We start from the raw sequence: 25,561 nt of genomic DNA, 5'->3' as shown, positions 1-25,561 counted from the left end.
TGAAAAGCAACAAAACCCCACGCACCTCTTCTTTCAAAGTGCATTCCAGCATCAAAGATTTCATATTAAAATTCTGAAGCTGGCTGGCAAACACACAACTTAATATTTCAGATACTGCCTGAATCACTATCTTGGTAATATAAACTAGGAACATACCCCGAGCCAAGGAATACACCTGACAAACTGACGGCAAATTTATCGTTAAAGATGCCTTACAACAACTCCAATCACTTCGTAATATCCCAGGGATGACTCCAAACTATGTGGTGTTCTAATGCGATAGGACCATCTAATCCTCCCTTTCCCTGACTTTTTTTGCATCATGTTAATTACTGTTGACTTACCCTAGTTCTGAATATATTTGTCTTGATAAATTCATGCTTTTACATCTCAGAGCATGCTGAGTAATTAATGTCCTTTGGGTTTGCTAAGTACTGCAGCACTGCAAGAGAACATTAAAATGGCTTTCCTCTTATTCCTACTGCTAAATGGATTTAGCTATTGCCACCTGAGCTCCAGCTTGCTTCATGAATAAATTTAGAGCTTTACTGACAAGGACAATAACAGTGAAAAGGCACTAGTCCATCGGAAAGCAGGTATCAGCATTTCAGCGAAAAACTTCTACAGAGAGTGGTCACGAGGTATTGCAACACATTCAGCTCTGGCTTCAGGTATTTGCACATCACACCGTGTTTCATTTACTGTCTGCTAAAACGTAAGCTTGGCAAACATGGGAATGGTTTAAATGCTGGGTCCGTGGTTCGGAGTTCCCGGGTGCTCCGCTCTCGCACGGTGTGGTGCACGGCGTTGAGCTGCGGGTGCACGTGTGCCTGTGCAAGAGAGGCACCAGCTCACAGCCGAGTTTCTCACTGAGATGAAGGATTCAAACACTTCCCTGCGTGAGCCCAGGGAAATCAGTGGCGGAAGGCAAGTGCCCCGTTGCAGGTGGAGCCAGTCACCACACTAAATTCGTGAAGCAAGATGTAGCGACGAGCCCCTGGATTAGAGACCTAGTGCAACAAGTAACGCTTGGCATCCCAACCTTCCCCTGCACGGGACCCTGCTCCTTGCCCTGCCTTTGCTAGAATATTTCCCTCTGGGGCGTTATCACTAGTGAAAAGGCTGCAGTGTGAGGCGGGACCGGCTCTTGCTCCGGCAGCGCCCGGCGCTGGCGCCCCTGCCCAGCAAGGCTGCTTTTTCCTCAGCCTTTATTCAGCTTGCGGGAATCGGTGAGGCTCTGTCGTTCTCAGTTTTCCACTTTAAACTGTGTTTAAAAAAAAGGCAGCAGGGGAAAACTGCTGCCTGCCTCTGGCGTGCTGGGGGTCGGGGGGAGAAGCGCTGTGACTCCTGCTCAGGGGAACGCGACATCGCTCTGCTCCGTTTCGGTTCCTCCTGGCTCTGCGGTTTGCAGCAAGTGCAACATTACCCGGCAGGAGGACTATGGTGGTAATACCAACACTCGCATTTGTATGCTGAGAGCCTTCCCTTCCCGCTCTTCTCCCTCTTTCTGTTCGCAGTGCTTAAATAGATGTTTAGGGTGCTGATTTGCTGTAAACCCAGGTTATGCAATTAGCAGGCCCGTGCTGTGTTTTACCCTCTGCAGAGGGTGACACCGTTGCTGAAATGCTGCCGGAGGGAGGTGGGGGCTTTCTGCCATGCGGCCGGGCTGGACTGCGGCAACACGTGTATGTGGTTTGCTTTCCGAAGCACGGTGGCAGCTGTCGCTGGCACCGCTGGGCTCGCAAACCCCGACAGTCCCGGGCTTTCCGCCCGCCTCGGACTTCCTGCCGCGGCTCAGCAGTGGCGCGGTGCAAAGGGGATGGCGGCAGGCGCCGAAGCCCTTCCCCGTGCTGCCCGGCAGTGCGCGGCACGCTGCGCGGGGTTCCCGGCTCAGCGGTGGCCTGGGGCAGGTGCCGGGAGGAAGACGAGCCTGCCTCTTCCAAACGTCCCTCCAAATGCAGGGCGGCCTGCGAGCAGGCGCAGGGCAGCAAGCGTGTCCTGAGCAGCACGGGCAGTCCTGGGGGGCCAGCACCGAGCAGCAGCCACGCGGCACCCGGTGCCGCACTTCGGCCCGGCTCGCGGGAGGGAGGGAGGGAGGCACCTCCCGGGTGAGCTTTTGGAGACGGGAGGAATGTGGGTAGGTGTAAAGGGAGGCCAGTGGACAATACAGCAGGGTCTCAGCCTTGTCTTGCGCTGAGGCTGCTCAATGCCAAACGCAAAGTCAGGCTGCTCTTTGGGTCAGGTTGTCCTCTGTCTCAGGCCAGGTTTCCATGAAGATGAGGAAAAGTGCTGAAACACTTAATTCCCCGCTAAAACCTTACCTACGAATTACAGCAGTTGGCACAACGCGTTTCACGGGGCTTTCTTACTGTTACCCACGGCAAACCGAGAGAGAGCAATTTCCAGGGCAATTTAAACCAAGGAATTCCCGAGGTGTTGGCAAGGATTAATAATAGATTGCTAGTTAATTGAAGCTGACAACATCTTTATTTCACGCAGAGAGTGTTATAGAGATATTACACCTTTTATGGATCAATAACCAAGCGCTCCCATCAAAGGCACGCAGCTCGCATGCTCGCTCTGACAGGAGAGCTGAACGCTCCTCTCCTCACTCTTTTACTAAATTATTAAGCAGCAGTGAACTTGGCGCTTCACAACCAGAAGCTTAAAATCCAAACAGCATACTTGGTGTGCCGGTCTGCCTCGTAAGCACACTTGCAGGGGAGGCAGTGCTGTCCGGCATTCATAGCAGGGGGTCGGCATTCGGCAGCCCCGATCTGCTCCCCGCTCTGTGTCACGGCACATCACTGCCTCCAGGCGCCGCGGTGCCTCCGCCTCGCTAACCACCGGGGCGTCAGTCTGCCCGGGCTGCCAAAGCCCATCCTCTGATAAGCCGTATATAGCCCAGAGTATCCTTGTATTACGGCTCGTGCATACCCTCTGAGCAAAGCTAAGGCCCATGTCTGCATATTATAGCCCACAACACAGCCTGTCAGTAAGCTTAAAAGCATCTGTCTTTAACGCATGCTAAACATCCAAGTTAGCGCAGGTGTTCACGCTTCATTCCCCCCCAGGATAGACCCAAGCTGCCTACAACCTCTTAGAGGACTGTAAAACCACTGATATATGAAAGGCTCAGGAAAACATTCTTCATCGATTATTCAGTATTGGTGAGTAGTACCAGACCTTTAATGGGGTTTATTGCTAGACAAAGGTTTGGGTTTCCTTTCTACCTGTGTCCTTGCATCAAGTTCTTGGAAGGATTCTTGTCTCTGGATGTTTGCACTGAAACCACAGCACTAAGGGCCCACCGAAAAGTGAAGCAAGTCATCAGTGCTGACCGAGCACTGCTTGTTCCTGTGGACAGGACATTTATCCTCAGCACAGGCCTTGTGATAGGAAAGACAAGGATGGGGACCTGGCCTCATGGCCTTTCTTCTGAAGCCGCCAGGGAAGTGGCTGCTGACATCCAGAGGAGGCTTTGGGGTTTCTGTGCTCCTCTGCTCCACCGAAGGCAAACCCAATGAGGCGTTTCCTTTAGAAGGTGCTGGACAGTGCTGACTTCTCACTTATTTGTTCATTTAAAGACCAACAGAGACAAACCCGAGTTGTCTAACGTTAGGTGGGGACTATGGAAACCCAGTATTTGATGTATTCTAGCTCCTGCAGAGCTGCTCGTCCTCCATCTCAGCCCTTCCTCCAGGAAAGCGCTAGACGCTAAGGCCTGCACGTTGGCCTGTCTGGGATGCGCTGCTTTTGTACCGTTCCTGCAGAGCTGGGCACGGGGGCTCTGGCCAACAACTCGCATAACCAAACAAGTAAATAGCAGACTCTGTAGCCTGTGGGTCTGAAGTACACCGGGGAGCTGGCAGGTGGTGGAGGAGCCTTACCCTCCGCTCTTGGCCGAGAGGGGCAACGGGCAACCTCAGAGACGTGTGGTCGGTCAGGCCAGCAGCCGGAGCCGGTGCTCCGCTCCGGCTGGAAACGTGCACGGGACGCACTCAGACCTTGCTCCGCACGACGGTCTCCATGCGGGAGGAAGCCGTGAGCTGCGCGAAGCGCTCCCGCACTCTGTGGCACTGCATCAAGGCTGTTTTCCACAGGCTGTACATTCAGCTGACGCTGGAGCGCCCAGGAGGCCGTAGGATTTATGGTGGAGGAGAGAAAGAGGCAAACAGGATGCATTTTTCCGTATTTTTCTTTAAAGCAGCAATCTAAAGAAACTGAGCCAGGACACATGGTGCTGTGTAACATTAATCCCCCAAATTCCACCGCTCTGCGAGTCGAGGGGGGAGAGCTGCAGCCAAGCCTGCAGCTGCCCTGATGGAGGCTATAAAACAGGGAGGTGAGAGTTATGGCAGAGGCAGCGCTGTAGATTCAAGGCTTCTCTGCAAATTCCCTTGCTTTGCTAGGGATATTTTTAATCAGAGCTAACTGCTCTTTGAAGGTAGAAGAGTTTTTTTTGTGCCTTAATGTATTCTTTCCTCATTATTTTCTGTAGCAGGCAGCTCAAATGTGCAATTGTACTCGTCAGCTTTTTAGTTTTTACAATTATATATATATTCTAATTAAGCCTTGCTGTTTGACAAAGCTTGAATTATAGTATCGTAATTCACACCTAGTACATTGTTAGGCCGTATGCAATATTAGGAGAGAGATGTATTCCATCTTTAGTGCAAGCCTACATATCTCTCTATGCAAATATGTATGTGTTTAGCTTTCTTGGGAATTTAGAGCTTGTGAAGGTACTAGATTGACAGCCCAAGAGATTAAGGGAGAATGCAAAGCAGACACTGGGGCAGGTGAGAGTAATTCACACTGCTGGACTTTATGCACCTAACTGAGGTGTAACGCGGCAGTCAGCGGGCAGGAGGGAAGGGGCAAAGCTTGTGCCAAGCAGCAGTGAAAGCACCAGCATCTCCCCCGCAACCAACCTCTCAATTTAGTGTGGCGCGCTTGCCGCTGGCGGGCTTCCTCCGGCTGTGCTCCCCGTCCACAGCGGTGTTGCTTCCAAATTAACCAAAAACATAGCTCTCAGGGCTCCTGGGCCCATCTGCTTTAGCGAGGAGGGTGCTGCCATCAGGGGCAGCTCTGCTGCCCTTGGCCTGGGCGGCTTGCACAGATGCCAGCGTCCGCACTCGCACCTGCCTGCGCCTGCCGAGTTGGAGTCTGTACGTAAAGAAAAGCGTAACAAAAAGGAGCAGCTGGGCTGAGAGAGCAGGTCTGTCCCTCGGCGGGGCCAGCGGCTCCTCGTGCAGGAGCTGTGCCCGCGTGGCACAGTCGCTCCGTGCTTCTCTGGTGCTTGCTGCACCTGCGCAAGGCGACCTTATCCTGCCGGAGTGCCCAGCGCTCGCTGCCTCCCGAGAGCGGAGCACAGTGCTACCCACGCAGAGATGGCAGGTCTCCTGGAGCCGGGACATCACCTTCGGGCAGCAGGGCAGCTCGGCGAGTGGCGCTGCTAGGCCAGGCTTGCAGGAAGGACAACCTCAGAGGAGCTGAGCTCCTCTCCAAAGAGGCGCCAACGCTGTTGTGGCAGAATCCAGCCACCGATTTCCGCAAGCTGCCGGGGAGTGCAGGATGTAATATATTCTGGGAAAGAAACGATGGGAGGCTGCTGCGCCCGCGTGGGGAGAGCGGGACCCCATCCTCCTCCTGTGCAAGGAGAGGTCTGCCTGGAAGCAAAGCAGGGAAGAAACGCATGGCAGTGCCACTGCCCCCAGCGCGCCCGGTGGGCTTGCGCTGCCGCACGCATCAGCCCAGGCCAGCTCGCAATACGGCTGAGCGCAGCAGGATGCAGCCGCCTGCCCTCGTCCCTGGGCACCTTGCGGGGTCTTCTTGCAGGGGACTGCGCACTGCTGCTGTCCTCATTCTCCATTTTCAGTAAAACATTTTGATTTCCAGAAGTACTAATCAAAATCACTCTTGATTATGGCAAAAACAACCTCTGCTGTACTTTTTTATGCAATTAACACGGGTATATGGTAATTCCAAGCAATCTTGCTCTTGAGATTAAAGGAAAGCCTGCCAGGAAGCACATGAATAAAGCTTTAAGATGAGAATTTGCATAATGAAGACTTTCTCTTTGTGGAGGGACTAATGGTGGTTCTGTTTGAAACCTATTAAGAGAAATGCTTAAAAACCTCTGCTAAAGTCAGCAAAGCGACAGCTCGTTGCAGTGACCCGCGCAGCTCCCCTGCGTGTGGACGCGCTGACCCGCAGGCACCCCGGCATGCCGGCCGCCGCGGCCGCAGCACCAGAAGCATGCGGTCCAGCAAACCCCGCGTTTTGCCGGGGTGCCTGGCGCCCTCTCCTTGGGCTGCCGGAGCCGCGGAGCGAGAGACGGGACCGCGGCAGACGCCCACCCTGCGACGGGACGGCATCGGCGCGGGCCGGGCAGCCCTCGGCCAGCAGCGGCTCATCTGTTCAGAGCAAGGCACCCGGGTCCACTTGGAGTTTAAGCCACAGAATAGTCCTGTATTTTTGTATGCTGGGGCAGCTGCACGACAGGATGTCCATTGTAATTTGATTTCAGGGCTTACTAGGAATAATTTATTTTTTTTTCTGACTGTTCTTCGTCCCTAGCTCCGGAGAAGCACAGTACGTAGCTGAAATGGCATCGGCGCTAGAGCACCAACATGGGATGAAACTTCTTTTATGCATCCAGTAGCCAAGGGGTGTTTTATGCAGAGAAAATTACAGCAAGGACTGCCCGCCAGGGACCCAGGCTCCTCTCCACCCGTTGGAGCAACGGCGCTATCCAAACTTGTGCACTTGGGGCTGGGTCCTCCCAGCGAGCAGGGCCCGTGACATCTCATCATCTCCTGACTGTGCCGTGTTCAGACCTCAGTTGAACGTCCGAGCCTCGCACCGGGGGATCACGGTGGCTTACTGAGGAGCAATCCACCCGGACTTTCCCAACATGTAGCAGCCTCCTCTGCAGGAGTCAGTCTGGGCTCAGTTCTTGACTCTGACTTCCCTCTGCTGGACTGGTTGTGCCTTTCCTTGAGCCAGACGCGCACGAGGAGCCTTTATGCTCCAGCATGTCAGAGCAGCCCAGCAGCTGCTCTGGGTGATGCCCAGCTGCCCCCAAGGGCCTGGCGGTGCGTGCAGAGCACCCCACGCTGCCTTGGCACTGTTCCTTCTGCCCCGCACCTCCCTCAGAGGCTCCCAGCAGTTGTATCTGGTCAGATTATTGCCTCCAGGACAGTAATTTCTATTTGGGCTTATCCTCTCTGCTGCTAATCACAACATCACAAGGGAAACTGAGCTTCACCCCCTCATGCAGCCTATCTCCTATGGCCCTAGGCACGACAGAGCCTCAACTGGAGCAACAAGAAGATGGGAACCACCTCCTCTCCCAAGAAGCACACCAGCACATGGGCAAGGAACCTCCCTGTCGAGAAACCTGCAGGGCACACTCCTGCACAGGTCCCCAGAGAGCTACCCCGACCTCACCACGTTGACTGACACAGCTCCTAGGACTCCGGTTGTAGCTCCTGCGCTGGGGTGTCACCGTCACTGGACGTGACAGAGCATGCACCGTGCACACAGTGGTCAAGCTGTGGCAGCACTTGAGGCACTTAGCAACCAGCAAGAGTAGGTGGGTGCTGACACAGGGCAAACAAGACCAACAAAACCGAGCTTCATTTGGTGGACTCTAGGCTTTCTCTCCGCGGACATCTTAGCACCAGTAATGCTAGAAGAAACAGCCTCCCAGTGACCAGGCAAAAGCAAGTCCTCACTGTGAATTTCCCCACCACCTGGTGAATGCTCCAGGGATGCTTGTGGGTGAGGCCTCGCAGCACAGACCACTGTCCCTCTGCCTTGCACCACGCTGAAGGGTCGCTGAGGGCTGCACCAGAGCACCGGGGGAGCGCTGCGAGCTGCCAGCAGGTCCCTCGCCAGAGAGCAGACAGAAAGGACCATGGGGAGGAGTTTCTCAGCCACTGCCATCTAGCAGTGTCTTCCTCGCTCATTCACATAAAGATTTAAAACCCCGGGGGACAGGCACTTGCCTGTACAGACCTCAGCCCAGCAGCTGCATCCAGTGATGGGCTCGCAGGAAAGGCAGTGCAGCTGCGGGGCCCGCACGGATAGCACAAGGAAATTCCGAAAGTTGAGCGTTCAGGAAAGGTGCTGGCCTCTCCCGCCCAAATTTTCACGTGCAACATCAACATGTGAAAGCACACCTGCTCTGAGCTCGCCTGCCAGAAGATCAATTTTCCCATCAGGTTGCTGTTCCCCTCAACTCGGCAGCTCAAGAAGCGATGACAGCTGACATTTCCCAGCTGCGCCTACAGGAGTCAGAGCGATGTGACCAGCCTGCTGGAGCGAGGCAGCCCCGCATTCACCTCCAAAAACCCCAAATCCCTGGGGATCAGCCAAACGGTCCCTGGAGGGACAGAAAGCCCCCGCAAAGCCAGACATGTTTGTCTGTGCTAAATTCTTGCTTCAACTTTCTCCTCCTTCCCAACATTTCTCTTTTATCTGCTCTCAGACCTCCTGATTAAAAAATACAGACACTACTATATTCCAAATTTTATTAAAAAAATTAGGAGAGAGGAAATTAGCTGAATAGCTTGGTCCCTCTGGGCACTGAGCCTACCTGCCAACTCATTTTGCTTTTAAAACCAACATGCGTCTGCCGACGCAGAGGATGTATCAGCGTGGCAAATGGTTTTTTATCCTTCAGCTTTGGGACCGAAACCTGCAGATGCGAATTTGCTCCTGGTGGGAGACGGTGCGTTTCCGCTTGTTTTGCCGCTCTGCAGTGCCAGTGTCAGCATGGTGACCCAGCAAGCCCAAGCGCGGGAGGGGGCTCGAAGCGCCAGCTGGCCCTGTGCCACCACGCCGCTGCCCTCGCAAACACGTCCGATCCCGGAGGGGAGGCAGTGAGCGCCCTCGGGCCACTGTGCAGCAGCTGCTTCTGGTGGGCACCCGACCCAGAGCCACTTGCAAGGTGGAAGGAGGGGAGCGAAAAGCCGGCTCCACGTGTCACGTCACGTTGGCTTCGGCCGCTCGATGTGACAGCGCTCGCTACAAACCGCAGCAAGGCGGCACGGGTCTCCGACGCCTTGGGGACCGTATTCTCCCACGGCTGGCCGAGCCGTGCAACGGCCTCGGCGCTCACGGCACTGCGCAGGTCCCTCGGCACCGCCTGTCGTCTGACTGCTACCCTGCGCGGTGCTTCAGGCGGGGGGGTGGCCCCAAGGTGAACGTGAACACGCAGAGTCATGAGCCATGAACTGCACCATCGAGAGCAGCCAGCAGGGCATGGGACCAGCCGAGGGTCTGATCAGCCGCGTGACGCCTTGGCCCGGGCGGTGGGCAGACCATCAGGCTGGATGGGACCACCTCAGCTCCGCAGGACACGCCAGCCCTGGAGGTCCACAGCTCTTCTCACCCTGGCCAGCCTGATGGCCCCGCTCTCCAAGCGAGCACAAATTGGCGCATGGCTTCCCCGTGTCAGGAGGACAGTATCTCCAGGCAGAAAGGCCCTCTGGATGGTAGCAGCAACCCCCAGCAGCTGAGAACAAAAAGCCAAGCCCTGCCAAGGTAACGTTCCCGGGAGCCAGGAAAGCCCAGGTCTGCCTTGGGGTTTCCTACCGGATGACTTGGAGCCACAGGCCTGACTTGCCTCTCCTTCTACTCCTACTCCCCAGGTGTAATTTTCTTCGATTCAGCACAATCTTTTCTCTGGAGCCCATGTGAAACAGAAAGTTTCCTTAGGTCTGTTTGCACCCACCCCCACCCCAAATTGATCTGAAATTAAGCACCCCTGTTCAGACAAAACAAGGTGCCAATCAAAATGACTTTCTTTTGTATCAACATTCAAAGCTTTCAAGATTTCTAAGGCTCTCTGACATCTCCACACTTAAAGTGGGTGACAAATTTTCTAAGCAACTTTAATAAGATAATTGTTCTTTGAGATTTATGTCAAAAAGAGGTCTTTGCTGCAGCATTTCACCTCTTCTGAAAGCTGCTTTCAATTAGTCTCTAGATGAACTGCATGCGGAGCAAAAGGCTGGAGGTTTCTAAGCACAAATATTTAAGGTTCTTTGCTTTTTGAAGAGCGCCCGAGTCCAGGCCCAGACGTACCTATGATCAAGATGGGGAAAGCGTGCGGATTACTGCATCCCCAGGTCTGGTGTCAGTACACTGTGCCAGGGAGAGCTGAAGCCTGTTTAAGTCTCTCTGGTCAATCTGCCTCTGACCCTGGCAAGGAGATCTCAGAGCCTCTCCGAGCCGCTGGGACATGCGACAGGTAGCCCCCAATAATTCAGAAGCACAACAGAAGGGAAAGAAAGCTGCATCTTATTTTCACTCTTTTGCTTTTTTTTAAAGAAAGAACAATTTATTGTACCTAAAAAGGGGAAGGAGGTGTCAAAGGCATCATTTTTTTATTCCCCAACCTTCAGCAGGGGAAACTAACCCCAGCCTCACCAAACAGGCTAGGCAGTGGTTACAAGTGACTTTCTCAAGTTGCTGAAGACCCCAGAACGTCACCCCAGTGTCCAGGCCGTGGGCTCGTTCCCCCCCGCTCCTGTGCATGCTGCCCCAGGCAACGCGGATGCTCTCCTGAGGCTCCTCCGGAGCCCTGGCCGGTGGCCCAAGCCAGCCTGCAGCTCCTCAGCAGCACGGGGGAAAGGCAGTTTGCCATCTTTAGCGAAGGTGAGAAGACATGAAAAGTTCTTTTTCCTTACTCTGACTTTATGTGCAGGGCTGAACACTTGGGTGTTTTCACATTTTCCGTGTGCTGTCCAAGCAACGTAATTACACAGCATCATTACCAGGTATGGTTAACATACAGATTAGCCACCTGGTTTGTGCTTATACGTTAAGTAATGACTATGAAATCGCCTAGGGCCAAACACAACTGTTTATAAACTAGGCAACAAACTGTGACATGGATGTGTTTTGTTCCTAACCCGGCACAGAGCGGCTGACAGCAGCGCCAGTGATGCGGGAGTCCAGAGCGCGCTGGGGGGGGGGGAGGAAATGCTTATCACCCGATTCCCAGCGGAAAGAGCTTTCCCTCATCAGATAAAGATCAAGAGAAGATGCTGTAGTTAAAAGTAGGTAAATCGGGAATTGCAGGGTAAAAACGCTGGTTCATCACTTGGGATGTGCTGCTCCTGTTAGGCTGTGCTATTTAAGATAGGAAGGAGAGTTGTAGGGAAAATTGAGAGCTCAGTGATGGTGATAGAGGGACCGATGCTCCGGAGAGCGTGCGGGATGTGTGGGCGCGGGGGACGCGTGGGCGCGTGGGCGCAGCTTGCTGCCCCGAGCGCTTTGCACGCGCGGTTTGAAGGTGTACGGCGGCGCCCCGCACGCGAGTGGCGGGTACCGATCGCTGCGCCTGCGTGAGCTCGGGGTGCCAGCACCCAGAGCAGGGAGGCGGCACGTCGCGGTCACGGGGCGACATCTGAAACGCAGCTGCCTTCTGCAGCCTGGGCACCCACCGCGCTGTCCGTGGCTGCAGCCAGAAGCCGCTCCTGCGCGTCTCCCTGCGGCTCCCCTGCCGCGGCCCGGGCCACAGTCATTGCCGAGCACGCAACCACCAACGCGCCCTTCTGAAGCGGTTTTGCACCACCATCTTCCAACTTTGACAAGTTTCTCTGACAAGCTTCTCAGCAAAAGCTGCATTTCAAAGCGTGTGCAAAATGCTGAGCAACTCTTTTTTCCCAGCACCTTGTTCGCTGGCAAGGATTCCCCATCCCAGCTGCTCGGCGCAGCCCGCCTCGCGCCAAGACGCCCAACAACGCATTCCCAGCACCATCCTCTCCCTGCTCCCCGCCCCGTCCAACATCTTGCAGATGCCTCTCTTCTCCTTCCTTTGGCTTTTCCAAGCATAACCTGTCATGCCGCCACGGCACCGCTCCCGGCCGAGCAGGAGGGGAACCGCTGAGGTTTTCCACCCGCGGCTGTGGACGCCCGGGATCCTGCCATGGGCCTATGGAAAGCAGCTGGTGGGAGCAAGTCCATACATTGCCTTGCAGCCCCTGGAGGAACGTGTCTAAGGGGCTCTGCTCCTCCATAGGGAAATGCTTGGGGGGAGGCATGGCGAGGACGGCAGATCAAAACGGGCTCATTTTGTGCGATACCTGGCAATGCTGCGTCTCACCTTACTCGCATCAGTCTTTCAAAAGATATTATCTCTCTCTCCACAAATCTCACCTCGACAGTATTCATAGACTGTCACCCCAATACTCCTAGTACAATAATTTTGTTTTCCAGACTGTTCTGGAAAGCAATGAAAAAGGATTTCCCAGTGATTACAAGACAATGCTGTAAAAGCATTAGCACAAACTTCATCCATAGAGCACCTGTAAGCTAAGCTTGCATTAGACCTAGGCCAAATCTGGCCCTACGCAGCTCCGGTGAAATCAGTGCCAGTGTTCACAGAGTGCCCGCCTCTCCTTGGCAAGGCTTCCCACGCCTTCCTCACTGGGCCTCTCTGTTTTCTCCTCAAGAGTGTTGTTCGCTCAGCAAACACGTTCTCGTGCTTGCATCCCAAATCACAGCTAGTAAATCCAGCATCTGGATCCCCAACTTTGAAGTTCCCTTTTCAAAAAAAGTCCTTTCATGTTTTGCTTTTTGATATGCAACATTCATCTTCTGATTTTGTTGTATTCAAGTTCTTTCACCAGTTGTGAATTATATCAGTCAAACAGGTTACAAAGGAATTATTGCAAAGGTTTTCTCTTTGCCATCAGTGTTATGTAGCTTATTAAACATATGTTTTATTATTAAATTGGCTTCAGAAGCATTGCCTAATAAAACCCAGTTTTTCCTTTAGTCAGCTGTAAAGCTAATGCCATAAACCTTCAGGAGATATTTTTCTAAGGAGAAACAAATTTGTTTTTAAGATGAGCAGCCCTAAAAGTTTATTCTAGTCAACACTGGAGATCAATAGACAGTTCTGTTTTATATGCTTTAAGGGCTGAAATGGTTGCAACAGATACAGGAAAAAAACCCTACATTTTTGTACTGAAAAAACCCCACAACCAAACAGGTAAATGGCCATTTCCAAGCCTAAGGATCATGAGGCTAGGGGAAGAGGAAGTTCTGAAACAGAAGCATACCTACCTATGGAAATTAATTATTTCCAAAGCTCTGTATATAAATATCCAGGCATGGCACATTTAATTAATGCATATTTTTTCAAAGATCAGAGATAGTATGTAAGAAACCCAATTTAGCTTCTCCCACTTCATCATATATACTAAAGACACTATCAAAGTAAAAATTATTCTTTAAATATATTACTTTGACTTGCTAGTGATACCTAGTAATTATAAATTTAATAACATAATAATGTACTATAACTAAGACTTTTACCAAATGTGAATGTTTTCAGCAGTGCTGCTACCTAGTTCTGTCTCGACAATAATGCCCAGTGAAGGTCTCTGCTTCCGCTGCGAACGCCGCCGCTTGCAGCTCTGCCGACACGAGCGCGGGAGGCGATCCTGGCAGGGCACCCGTGCGGATGCGGCACCGCCCTCTCCGCCAGCTGCCTTGCCTGGCTGCCCGGGGGCGGGGGGAGCCCCCACACCTGCGCGAACATCTGGAGAGGGGCTGGCGCCTTCCTCCCCTATCTGCTCTCTTGATTGGCCACTGCTGCACGCGCGCATGGAGAGGAGCTGCCTGCAGTGACTGCAGCCATCTGTGCAACAGTTATAAATAGCTAATTATACTGTCTAATATTACTTTCACATTTAAGTAATTATTGTAATTGCTGGCGGGATATTGTAGTCACACTTGAGAGGAGAGGTGATCTCTGAGATGCCATCTATTAAGGTACGGGATGATGATACGAAAAGTTGCGTGTGTCACTGCTGACACGGCAACTTTGGAGGTATTTGCACTACTGGCTTGTAAGCATGGAAGTTTTTCTTCTGGTTTTTCTGAGAGGATCCAGAGGATAAATGAGGGCATGCCCCTCCGGCGGGGCTGGGGGGGACCCCGGCGGTGCCGCAGCAGCAGCGACCGTGCCCTCGGGCAGAACTGCCGTGGAGCCGCACGCACCCCGAGCGCCGCTCTCGCTCTTCTTAGGGGAGACAGAGAGACACGGAGAGACAAGAAACAGTGGAAAGCTCCTTGTTTGAACGTTTTCCTTATCGTTTTGGACAAACATTTGGCTAGCCCTGGCTGACTCAAACGTAACTATTTACTTCTTTCTAAAAAAGCCACCAATCTGTGCATTTAGAAAGATCACTAGCTGATCTTGGGCTCTGAGGCAAAGCTGGCATCCGGCCGCAGCTCCTCCTCGAACGAAAGGGCTTTGCAGAGCCTCCAGGTTTCCTGCAGAGCCTCCGGGTTTCCTGCAGAGCCTCAGCTCCAGCACTCCTGCCCCCGCGCTGCAGGGTGAGGGTAGGCTGGATTTCAGCGGCACTGTGCAATCCCTTGGTACTCTGTGGGCAATACAATTTCCAGCACCTCTGTGAACACACGCAGCCGAGTGCCCGGCGAGCGAGGACGGAGCGCGGCAGGTTTGAAAGCCACCCGTCCGCCCAGGCACTGCACACAGCCATGCCACGTGGGGCAGGGACGAAGGGCACGGGCAGCCCTTGGAGACCTGAACCACCAGCCGTGTTTTAACAAAGCAAGGGCACAAATGCACGTCTTGTGTCTCCTACCCCTGCTCCTCAGCTGTAAGAGCTTTCTGCCCCCCTACACGCGTGCCGGTGCTTCAGAAACAGCACGGTTGTGAAGACACAGGCAGACCAGCCTGTCTTGCATTTTGAACCCCCCCGATGAGCACACATGGATGTTGGGACAACCCAGCTGGCGCTGAAGTGCACAGTCCCACGTGAAGGGAAATGCATGGGATTCGACCTACGAGAAACCAAAAACCTACCATATTTTTTCAATTAAGACATGAGGCCTTTCTGTGTCTACTTTAGCGGGCAGCCACAGCCGAGACGCGTACTGTTCACGTGCTCACGGCTGATCATGCTAAACACGGATTTTGTAGTCTAGTTCGCCCTCCTCTGCTCTCGGTAAACTTTGGAGCCTGTAAAAGACGGACAGGGCTCCTGGGGACCAGCTGTCAGCACGCGCTGGAAGAAGTGCTTGAGGGCAAGAAGGAAGAAGCTGGAGGAATACAGTCAATGAAGAAATCTGGTTTTTATTACTTTGCAAATGTCAGTTTTTAAAGCTAATCTCCTTCGGGGCCTTGTTCATCCTATCTGAATGGCTGTTGTCAGCACTAGAAGACCGGAGCTGGTCACAAGCTATTCAGCGCCAGAAGCCGCGGTCCCTGCAGCAGCAGACCCAGCTCTGAGCAAGGCGCCCGCGAGCGCAGAGCCCCGTCCGTCCGTCCGTCCTCCGTGAGCGAGGGCCCCGCGTGCCGCGGTGGCCGGTGCCGCTCGCAGCCCCCGCGCAGGCAGCAGGAGGCCCGGGCAACTGGGGAGGCGAAGCCACGGCCGGCAGCAGCCCCCGGCGTGGGCTCCGCGCAGGGCAGCTTGTGGGCGCAGGGCCCACTCGCCTTCGTACGGCTATCCCCCCGGAGAGGCAACGGAAAGCAGCTGAACTGAACGTTGTGCAATTACCTGTGAAGCCTCGCACGGGCAGGAGCAATTTATGATCATTTTGATGACATTGCTTTTGATGCAAATATAGCAAAGAATGTTTAAAATCTGTCCACTGCAGTCCAGTGTTTAAATAATGAGACAGAGCAGCATTTGTCTTTGTCTGTGTGAAAGCCAACACCAAATGCAAACAGCTTTGCTGCTGACTAATCAGTATTTCTTTCATTTTCATCTAAACCCAGGTCTTTATACCCAATCTCTTAGCTCAGTCTGTCAAAATTCACGTCCATCAATTTAAAACGCAGAGATTAAAACAGCGAGCATAAGCAACTTGATGTCGTACCACTACTCTTCGTGATGCACAAGCAGGTAAGCACCTCCCGCGGATGGCGGGCAGTCCCAGGCTGATTCACGGTGAGCCCCGTCCCTTCCGACCACAAACACCCCCCTTAGCCCCCTTTTGTCTGCGTGTTGATGCCGAGAGTCTCAGTCAGATCTGTGTTTGATGGGTGCCTCCTACCTAATAATACCGATTTGTTTAGCACATTTTTCCATGGCCTTTTACATAATTGCCATCGATTTTGTCTGTACAGCCTTTAAGAGTACCCTTTTTTTCCTTAAAAAAGGAAACAGATTCTTAAGAGCACATTTTTTCTAAAAAAAGGAAACAAAGGCAAGAGTTGCAAGTGATAAGGTTTGCATTGATTTTATATCCAAAAAAAAAAAAAAAAAAGAGACACAAAAACCTTGTTTTTTTCCATCCTATTAGCTCCTGTGCAGCTGGGACAGATTTCTGGGTTAGGCCATTCTGACGTGCAGAGATAGCAGCACGACTGAAAGGGAGCCCGCCTAAAACTATGGCCCAAGCAATCTGGGTCGTACTGAGCATCCACGAATCCAGCAGCCCTGTACGCAAAGCAACAAAACCAAAACCAAGCTCCTTTTATGACAACTCTCCTGCTGCCTCTGTTCTGGATTATTTCAGGCACGTGCTGCGGGGAACCCTTATACCTCCAGCGCGATTCACTGTTATTTCAGCAGCGCTGTGCCATTTTCTCCCAGAGAGGCATATGCTGCATTACGAGATGCTACACCATCACGCCTTGCCATCTAATGACAGGCGTGGAGCTGGCGCCGCTGGCGGACACCTGCGCGGGAGGGGGCCAGCCCCGGCGGGGGAGGGGGGGGCGCAGGGGCCCGTGCCCCGGCCCCCCGCGGCCCCCCGCGGCCCTCGCCCCGGGGCAGGGGAAGGGATGGCAGAGGGGAGGCTCCGGGCAGGCCGTGCCCTGGCAAGCGTCCCGGTGCCTGCGGGCTCCAGCGCCAGGCGGGACTGCAGAGTGACCCCGGGGGGGGGGGCATCCCCCAGGGTGACCCCGCGGGGGGGCCTCCTCCGGGGGGTGTCCTGGCCAGGCAGACTGCTTCTGGGGGTGCATCCCGCTGGGGGTGTCCCCGCTGGGGAGTCCCCGGGGGCTGCATCCTCCCTGCAGGGTAGTGCCTCCCGGGGACCCCATCGGGGAGATGCATCCCCCTGGTACCTCCTCCCGGGCAGCCCCCCGGGGGTGCATCCCCCCCGATCTCCTCCCGGGGACCCCCTGAGGGGGTGCATCCCCCCCAGTCTCCTCATGGGGACCCTCGGGTGGGCTGCATCCCCCCCGATCTCCTCCCAGGGACCCCCGGGTGGGGTGCACCCCCCCCGATCTCCTCCCAGGGACCCCCTCAGGGGGTGCATCCCCCCCGATCTCCTCCCAGGGACCCCCTCAGGGGGTGCACCCCCCCCGATCTCCTCCCAGGGACCCCCGGGTGGGGTGCACCCCCCCCGATCTCCTCCCGGAGACCCCCTCGGCGGGGTGCAGCCCCCGGTCCCTCCTCCCGCGGAGTCCCCCGGGCTGCGCCCCCCCGGGGACGGTGCCGCGGCGCGGGCCGGCGGAAGGGGGCGGCGAGGGGCGCTGCGCCGCCGCCGGCCCCTTCCCCGCGACGGGGCGACCGGGCCGGACCGGGCCGGGCCCGGGCGGCGGCGGCTCCGCGCGCAGAGCCGCGGCGGCCGCCCCCGCCCGCGCGGAGCGCCGCGGCCGCCCCCGGCCGCCCCCGCGGTGCCGCCTTACCTGCGCCCAGCAGCGCGGCGGCGGCGGCGAGGAGCCCCAGGAGGCGGCGGCCGGCCATGTCGCGGCGGGGCTGCGCGTCTGCCGCGGGCGCAGCCGCCCGCCTCCGACGGGGCGGGACGGGGCGGGACGCGCCACCTCCCCCCCCGCCCCCGGGACCCCGGGCGGCGGCGCCTCCTGCCCGCGGCAGCGCTCCCGGCCGCCCCCGCCGCCCCCGGGGCGCGCAGCCGGCGTCGGGGCTGCTGCCTCCGTGGGTGCCCCCGCCGGGCCCCGCGGCGTGAGCCAGAGCGGGCGCCGGGAAGGCCCGAGGGGAGGCCCCAAGCCTGCGCCGGCCCCTGGCCGAGCCCTGTCTGGGCCCAGCGTGGGGGCCCAGCGTGGGGGCCCAGCGTGGGGGCCCGGCCCCCCAGGAGCCCTGCCCCGCGCCCCCGCACCCCGACGCCGCTCCCCAGCGGGGGCTCTGCCGCAGGGCCGTGCTGGGGTTTAACCCTTCGGTGCCAGGTTTGGGTACAGAGATGAGCGAGCCGTGGAAATGTTGGCTGGAAGCGACCTCTGGAGGTCTCTGGGCCAAACGCCCCTCGCAGCGGAGCGCACCGGCACCGGGTCACCTCAGCCGGGGCTCTGTCGGGCGGAGAGCTGACACCCTCCGGGGACAACGGGCCTCCGCCACCTCGCCCGGTGACCTGCGGCAGTGCTGCGCTGCCTCCCCGTGGGGGAGATGGCCCGTGTCCAGCCCGGCCCTCCCAAACCGTTTCTTTGGCCATCGCACCCTGTCGCCTTGCACGCCACTGCCAAGAAGAGTTTGGCTCTGCTCCGAGTAGGCGCAGGCTGCCCTAGACCCTCCACGCCGAGCCAGAGGAGCTGCCCCTTCTCAGTGCCCTGTGCCTCCCCTCTACATCCCCGCTGAACTGGGAAGGGGGGGGGAATGCTTAATAATATGGCCAGCATCTTCTTCGCTGTTATTTGTAGGTAGTTTCACTAGAGAAAGGAGGATGAAGATGCAGCCTGGATTTAGGAGGAATTCCTGAAGTCTTAGTGGGGAAGGAGGATGTCCGGCTTGTCCCGGTACCCGGCTGCTGCAGCCGGTGGTGGGGCGGCGGCCGGGACCTCCTCACCGCGTGCCTCGTCCGTGCTGCGAGCACCACCTCCCCGGGGAGCAGCCTCGCCTGCGGAGAGGGAGCAGAGGGGCCGTGCAGCAGGAGTCACGGTGCTCTTTAAAAGCGTCAGGGCTCGCAGACGTGGGTGCTGGGTGCTCTGCTGCTGATCTGCCCTGCGGCTAAGCAGAAGATTGCAGCTGGCGGCGCCTGGCCTGGCGCGAGCCTTCCTGCCGGGGAGGCCTGTAAAACCTGCTGGAGGGGCGGCAGGGGGTCGGCGTCGCGCAGGGCTCGGGGGCGTCACAGGGGCAGGCTCCTCCACCGCAACTCTTCCCATGGCCGCTGCCGCCGGGGACGGGAGCAGCGAGGACGCCAGGTTACCGAGACGCTAACGTGGCGTCCAGCTGCCGTGTGAGGCCGCCTGTGCGCTCGCGGTGTTGCCTCTCCTCCTCCTTATGTGAAGAAAAACTCGGGATCACAATCCCACTCGAGTCGAACTGCAGGAAACCAGCAGGCAACGTTTCCTACCGTCCCAGTCCGGTTCCCCAATAACCTCTCCGCGAGCTATTTGCATTTCAGCGGCTTTCTAGGCCGCTGGTGGTTGCCGGGGGGGGGGGGGGGGGGAGGAGGAGGGTAAGCGGCTGTTATATCGGAGTTAGACGGGCTCTAGCAAGCCGGCGGCGCGGAGCGGCAGCGCAGCAGCTGATGCAAGCCCCGGCGGTGCACCGCGTGCCGGTCCGCCCGAGCCCGGGGTTTGCACCCGCGTCTGCGAGTTGATCCATAATTACGACCAAGTGCATGAACGTAGCGTTTAATTGGCAGCAACGCCGGGCAGCGCGGCGCTCCGAAGCCCGAGCAGTGCAGGACAGGAGGAGCCGGGGACGCGTCGCAACCGCCGAGCTGGCCGAAACCCGCAAGCCGGCAGCGCGTTACGCGACCGCCCGCTTCCCGGCAGCCCGGGGCCGTGCGCGGGGCGCAGCGCAGCTGCAGAGGAGGCTGCGCCCGGCCGGCTGCGGCTGGGGACCGGCCCGCCCGGCGCCCGGAGCCCTGCCCGCGTGAGCCGGGGCTGCGTCCGGGCGGGCAGCGGCGCCCGGGGCTCCCGGTGCTGCGGCCGGAGGCGGCCGGCGTTGCGGCCCCGCGGCGCCGCCCAGCAGTGCAGCGCTGTGCGCCGGGGCTCGCCGCGGAGCGGGGGCTGGGGCCTCTGCGGCGGCCCTGGGGAGCGGTCGCGAGACATTAAAGCCGCTGAACAGGGCAATGCACAGCGTCGAAGAGAAACTTTCCGTGGGAAAGCACACCCGCTCCCCGGCGTGTTTTGACAGGTATCGCGCTTAACTCTTCCTGCTGCCTTGGAAAATCTGCTCCTTGTGCTTGGCGTGCTTTTGTCTCTCCGAGGGAAAAAATGTTTAAAGGGAAGGAGAAACACTGATCAAGGAAGATAATGTTGGGTCAAACACAAATCTGGTTCAGAATCCTTTTCTTCCTAAATCTATTCAAATAATTTAGCGGTCGCAGAACATTTAATCCGTTAGATCTCAGTGCTCCTTGCAGGCACTAATCAATTATCCTTGATAAGTGATGGATACATAAAAAGCATCAATTTACCTGCTACTGAAGTGCCGCTGTTTTAAAAGCAGAATGAGCTGTCGTGTAGCAATGCATAGCCTTGCTACAGTTGTCTGTAATGGAAAATGAGCATACTATATGAGCGATTTGAAATGAGTGATTTCAGAGGCTGAATCACAGTCCATTTGTGTCCATCTCCAGCCCGAGATACTGTTGTTTTACAGCCCTATTTCCAAATACAACAATGTTTTTTTAATAGAAATAGGCTAATTTGGGGGTCTTTTTAATTCCCTTGTGAAGCTGGAGTGCATCTGGTCAGATTTTCTAGATACTTTGTTTTTTGAAGTCTTGATTCTTGGAGTTATGATTCAAGTGGTTCCTTTAAAAAAAAAAAAGAAAGAAAAAAAAAGCAGTGCTATGAGAGGGCAAGGCTACAAATAGCCCTTGGCCGACACAGCTCCAGGAACCTCGTGGTCACAGGCGCTCATCACCTCACCATTACTGCTGCGTTGCAGGCCAGGCAGCTGGGGTAAGTCACTCGTGGTGGATCCCCATCCTGCCTGCACCGCTCCTGCGCCAGAGCTGCAACTGCAAGACCGCCCTGCCTGGCTGCTGGCTCACAAATGTTGTAGCTGCCCCGAGGAAGGAGGTGGAGGTCTTTGCTTCCCACCCTGGCCATGAGGCTGGGTTCGGTGCGGCTCGCCGAGCACCATCACTGCCTGCAGCGGCTCGGCCGGCGGAGGAGGACGCGGCCGAGCAGGGCTGCTCGTAGCAAACAGGCTGGTGCCGCTGCTCGCCGGGCACCCAGCGCTGCTCCCCACAACGGCGTTCCTTGTGACTGCTCGCTGCCTCCGCTCAGTCCGTTCCAGAACTGATGGACTGGGAGATATTTGCACCATCTAATTTTAAGTATGTAATTTCTCTCCTAAATTACATGTCTAGACTCCGCTATAATCAATGGTGAGAGGCAGGTTCCTAATTACAGTGCTCTGAATCACACCCTAAAAGATCCCTTGTCTGTGTGGGGAGCATGGGCATGCTGTGCAGGTGCTTAAAATTAGTATGGCTATTCCCTGTTGTGTGCTCCGCCTGGTACTGCTTCTGCAAACAAATAAAGAGCCTCCTCACCTTGCATAAATCAAATGCTTTAGCTGTGCTCTTAAAGGAGAAATGTTAGTAGTACAAGGGTGGAAATTAACTGGCGAGTGCATTTATTTTTGGCCGGTCTCGTGGGAGCACCTGCCAAGCATTACCTCTCATTTCAAGCCTGACTGTTCCTGCTGAGAAAGTCTGATGAAGCTTCGAGTCTGGGTCAAGGTGAGTGCCAGGCTCTTCATCACCTGTCTGTGCCGTTTCAGAGGTGAAGAGGAATGAAACCTAAGTGGTGGCTTTGGGGTGAGGGATGGCGTGCTCGTGCTAGAGGGAGCAGGACTGAGCAGGGACAGCACTGATGGGCTGTGGTTTATGTACTGATTAAGTGCACCTGCTGGTCCCCAAGCATCAGTATGCAGTATTAGAATAAAAATGTGGACTCATAAATTAACTGGAGAAAATTAATTCTGGCCTTGTCTGCACTGGGACATTAGCCAATTGCTTCAAACAGGTCTTAACGTGCACCTGTTGGAAACCAGAGTAGCCGACACAGTCCAAGGTGCCTGCACGGGATGTTTCCGGGAGCCGAGGCAGCTGGCAAGTGTGGGGCCCGGTGCCGGCCACGGGTCTGCAGTGCCGTGGGCCCGGCGCTGGTGCCACCAGAGCGTGCTGCCTTGGCACCCTGCGTGCGGACAAGGCGGTTCAGGACCTTATTTTCTCAAAATAGCTGTGATCCCAAAGGGCACTGGGGCATAGGGGTGAATTCATGTCTTTTGCAAATGCATTAGAAACTCATGTTTGTTCCCTAGATTCCTGAAAAGCAGAAAAACCTGGTGTTCTCATTTTTTTAATTTTCCACTAGGGACAAAAATTGCTGGCTGAGAGGCTGAGGTCTGAACCCAAAGAAAACACGTCTAAAGAAGCAGTGTAACTACTTTGGCCGAGGTTTCTATTTTTTCTCGGACTACTCCAGAAGTCTGCAGGATCCAGAAAGGGCGAAGGAGTGTGAGGTGACTTTCACTGCATCAATGAACAGCTGTAAAAGAACTTTCCTGCCTCTCCCAGCAGTTAATAACTTCACTGCACACAACTTAGTTTTTCGAAAAGACCTAATGTGTGTTTTGGCTGCCTGAGGACTGGAGAGGAATGTTCATAGTTAGTAACAGGGAGAATTATTTTTAAGGGGAGGAAAAAAAAACCCCTCTCAAACAAATAAACTTGCTTTCACCAAAATCTTTGTTCCTGTTGCTGAGAGTGTGCAGTGTTACTTGCAGCAATAAAACGGTGCATAATGAGGCCTTATTCAGGCTGAGAAGCATGGAAATTTGAGGAATTGGTAGCGTCCGGCAACCAAGGTGCCTGCTTGTTCTCTCCCCTGCGCGGGACAGCAGTGACCTCTGCGGCTGCATTAGTATGATGGCAGAGTGGGCGCCGGTGGCGAGCAGATATGACTCAGGGCTGACACCGCTTGGGAGGAAAGTGGTTTTGTCGCCAAAACCTGGACACTGGCCCTTAGCAAAAAGAGATGACTGTATCTTCTTGGCTCCTGAATCTAAAGGAGACTTTTAACACAGCTAAATTGTACATGTCCCTTGGGAAGGGTTTTGAGGCCAAAACCACTAAAAAACCCAGACTCTTTCATCTAAATACAGTTCTAGGAAATTACTGTGGTCTCAGTCTAATATGAACTCTTGTACAATGTTATCCCTCTTCTGTAAATAAGGTTTTGCTTGTTTACTGATCTTTCTACATGTAATGGCAAAGTTCCATGAAAAGTAATAGAAATTATATAAAAAAGAGGAAAACTAATGCTTATATAATCCAAAAGAGTTTGAGATTCTTCTTAAATCACTTTTTTAAAACCTGCTATAAAATTTTGTAACTGGGCAGTGATTTTATATTAATTTTTGTAACAGGTTCAAAACCCTGTGGAAAAGTGATCGTGTGTCTGGTACTCTTGCTTTGACTCTCCTGTAAAGGTGAGAGAGTTAAAAAAACAAACAGAGGAGCTGGATGCTTCTCAGGCAGCATGTAGCTGTCCCTGGTCCGGACCATTCGAGCTCGCCACTTGTAATATATGCCCTATTAGTTAGACAGGAGTTTGATGTTTTTAACTTAGTTCTATGGGAGTCTTTTTTTTTTTTTGTCAAACCCTGGGAACATATATTAAATGCTATGGTATAGGACTGGAAAATGGGGAAATCCGTAAGACTCAGGCGATTTCCCCGTGTCTTTTGCTTGTTTTTTGCGTGGAGCTGGCTGTTGTCCTGCAAGCGGCAGCGTGCGGTATGTACTCTGATCCCTACTGGTGGAACCAGTGATAACGCTAGTCAGTGCTCAAGCTTCACCCCAAGTGCTTTATCTGCCTGCAAACCTAGCTGTTCCTGCAAGTGACACTGCAGGGTGGATCTCCAGGCGCAGCAAAGCTCCAGGGCTAGGAAAACAAGGAGCTGGTGGGTGTTTAAGTGCTCACTTAATGAACAGGGAAAGATCTGACACTATTTTGACATATGCTTGAAGTGATTCTGTTTTACGCTTGTAATGCTTTGAATTTTTTCCTGTCTTAATTTTAACTCTTTTCCTTTCCCCACTACTGTTGCTGTGATTGTAATGCTTTTATCCCCCTCCCCCATGTTTTTTAACATCTCGGTGTTTTTTAAGGGGAATTCAACAGACCTGAGTCCTGGGCTGCAGAAGAGCAGTGTGTGTGCATTAATAACACAGGTGCGAGTGAAAAGAGCGAACCTGCCCAGCAGAAGAGAGCAAACCCTGCCCAGCAGAGCCCTCTGACGCCTTGGACAGGCCTTTGGCTGCTGTAAGTTGGTTGCAACGTATGGACCGTGCAGCCGGTGAAGGTGGAATATCCCCAACACCAGCCTGGATGTCGGCAGCAGACACCTACACGCATTCACCCCATCCGACCTTAGTTTCACTGTCTGTGTGTTGTCAGGTCCTGCGGACCTCAAATGTGAGCAGATCCCTGCGGCGTCAGGTGCTATAGGCAGCCATAGGGAGGCCTGATCTTTGCACTAAAGAGATTACTGTGAAAATAGACTCTTATTGCTAGGCAGTAATACAGCAACCACATTCCATGCCCAGACAGAACTCCCCGTGATGTCAAAGGTTTCATTTCCACTGAGAAATTAGTTAGCGCTGCAGATTTTGGAATATTATCAACATTAAAACAACAGTCTGGACTATGTTTTCCCTACTGTTGTCATGTGAAACACTTAGGGGTGACTATAAGTGTAAGTGTCTGTTACTCTTTCATTTTGTTCATTTGATGGCAGAATTGCTGTCTGCTCAGTTAATTAATTTCTCCTGCTGGGCTCTGGTCTTTCACACAACACCAGGAAAAAAAAAAAGACCTCTTAGGGAGTGAGACAATGTAGTGTGAACCCACAAAAGTTGTCAGAAGGGCCCAGGGGAGCCGAGAGGTTCTGAAAGTTGATTTTATTGTTTAAAAAATGGTCTTCGTATTAGACCATAAGTGTGTGTAACACTGCAGAGTCAGTGTTGCATAGCAGATAAATTAGGAAGGAGTTTGGTTTGCCCGCTTGGAAATCAATTATGAAATTCTATGAGAATTCACTGTAGGCAAGTTCCTCAGTGGCTGGGAAGCTGTTTCTACCCTGTTCAAAGCTGTCAGGCCTTTTTACCGTTGGGGTGAAGTATGTTGCTATCTCCTGCAGCTCTGCTGTGGGAACTTAGCCTGCTATTTGGACTCAGTTACTGTTTCTGCCATGGCCAGGCCATGATGTGTTCCTTGGGGAATAATACTGATGATAATTAGGTTTTCACTCCCCAATCTTGAGCTAACTGCAGAAGTGTAAATATTGTTCCTGCTGTTTTGCAGGTGAGGGGAAGATGAGTGGGAAGAAATGTGATTTGCCTGGAGAATTTGGCCTTGCGGCAGCCCCATGAGCTGACCAGCTTGCAGTGATGGGGCGATGTGGGAGAGGCTGCAGAAAACACCCCATGTGTTATCGCTACTCTGAGAGGCTGGCGGACTCCAAAGTGCCACCTGCTTAACTGCATGCAGAACGCCACAGGCTTCCATTCATGTGTCTTTAAGCTGTTGCATTGCTGGTGGCACGAGGAAATGTGGTCTGTGCTGACCTCAGACATATGGCTTGGGTGTATGTTGAGCCCTGGCTTGCTGGACTCTCACGTTGCTGTTGCT

General features: G+C 54.5%; 1 protein-coding gene and 1 long non-coding RNA gene across 2 annotated transcripts in view; one reads left to right on the top strand and one right to left on the bottom strand.

Moving 5' to 3' along the window:
- CD99L2 (CD99 molecule like 2) overlaps positions 1 to 17,742 on the bottom strand; it is a 34,804-nt gene extending 17,062 nt beyond the window's left edge. Inside the window, exon 1 of the mRNA XM_064518238.1 lies at positions 17,636 to 17,742. Coding sequence (XP_064374308.1) covers positions 17,636 to 17,693 — 58 coding nt within the window. The 5' untranslated portion in view covers positions 17,694 to 17,742. The remainder of the gene's footprint in view (positions 1 to 17,635) is intronic.
- Positions 17,743 to 20,704: 2,962 nt separating this feature from the next.
- On the top strand, positions 20,705 to 25,469 carry LOC112986841 (uncharacterized). Its single transcript, XR_003260123.2, has 5 exons — positions 20,705 to 21,603; positions 22,241 to 22,388; positions 23,295 to 23,357; positions 24,040 to 24,193; positions 25,235 to 25,469. It is a non-coding gene; the product is annotated as an uncharacterized LOC112986841 (long non-coding RNA).
- The last annotated feature ends 92 nt before the right edge of the window (positions 25,470 to 25,561 follow it).

The sequence above is a fragment of the Dromaius novaehollandiae genome, chromosome 11 (assembly GCF_036370855.1).
Source record: "Dromaius novaehollandiae isolate bDroNov1 chromosome 11, bDroNov1.hap1, whole genome shotgun sequence".
NCBI lineage: Eukaryota > Metazoa > Chordata > Aves > Casuariiformes > Dromaiidae > Dromaius > Dromaius novaehollandiae.
This window is presented reverse-complemented; position numbering and strand designations above follow the sequence as displayed.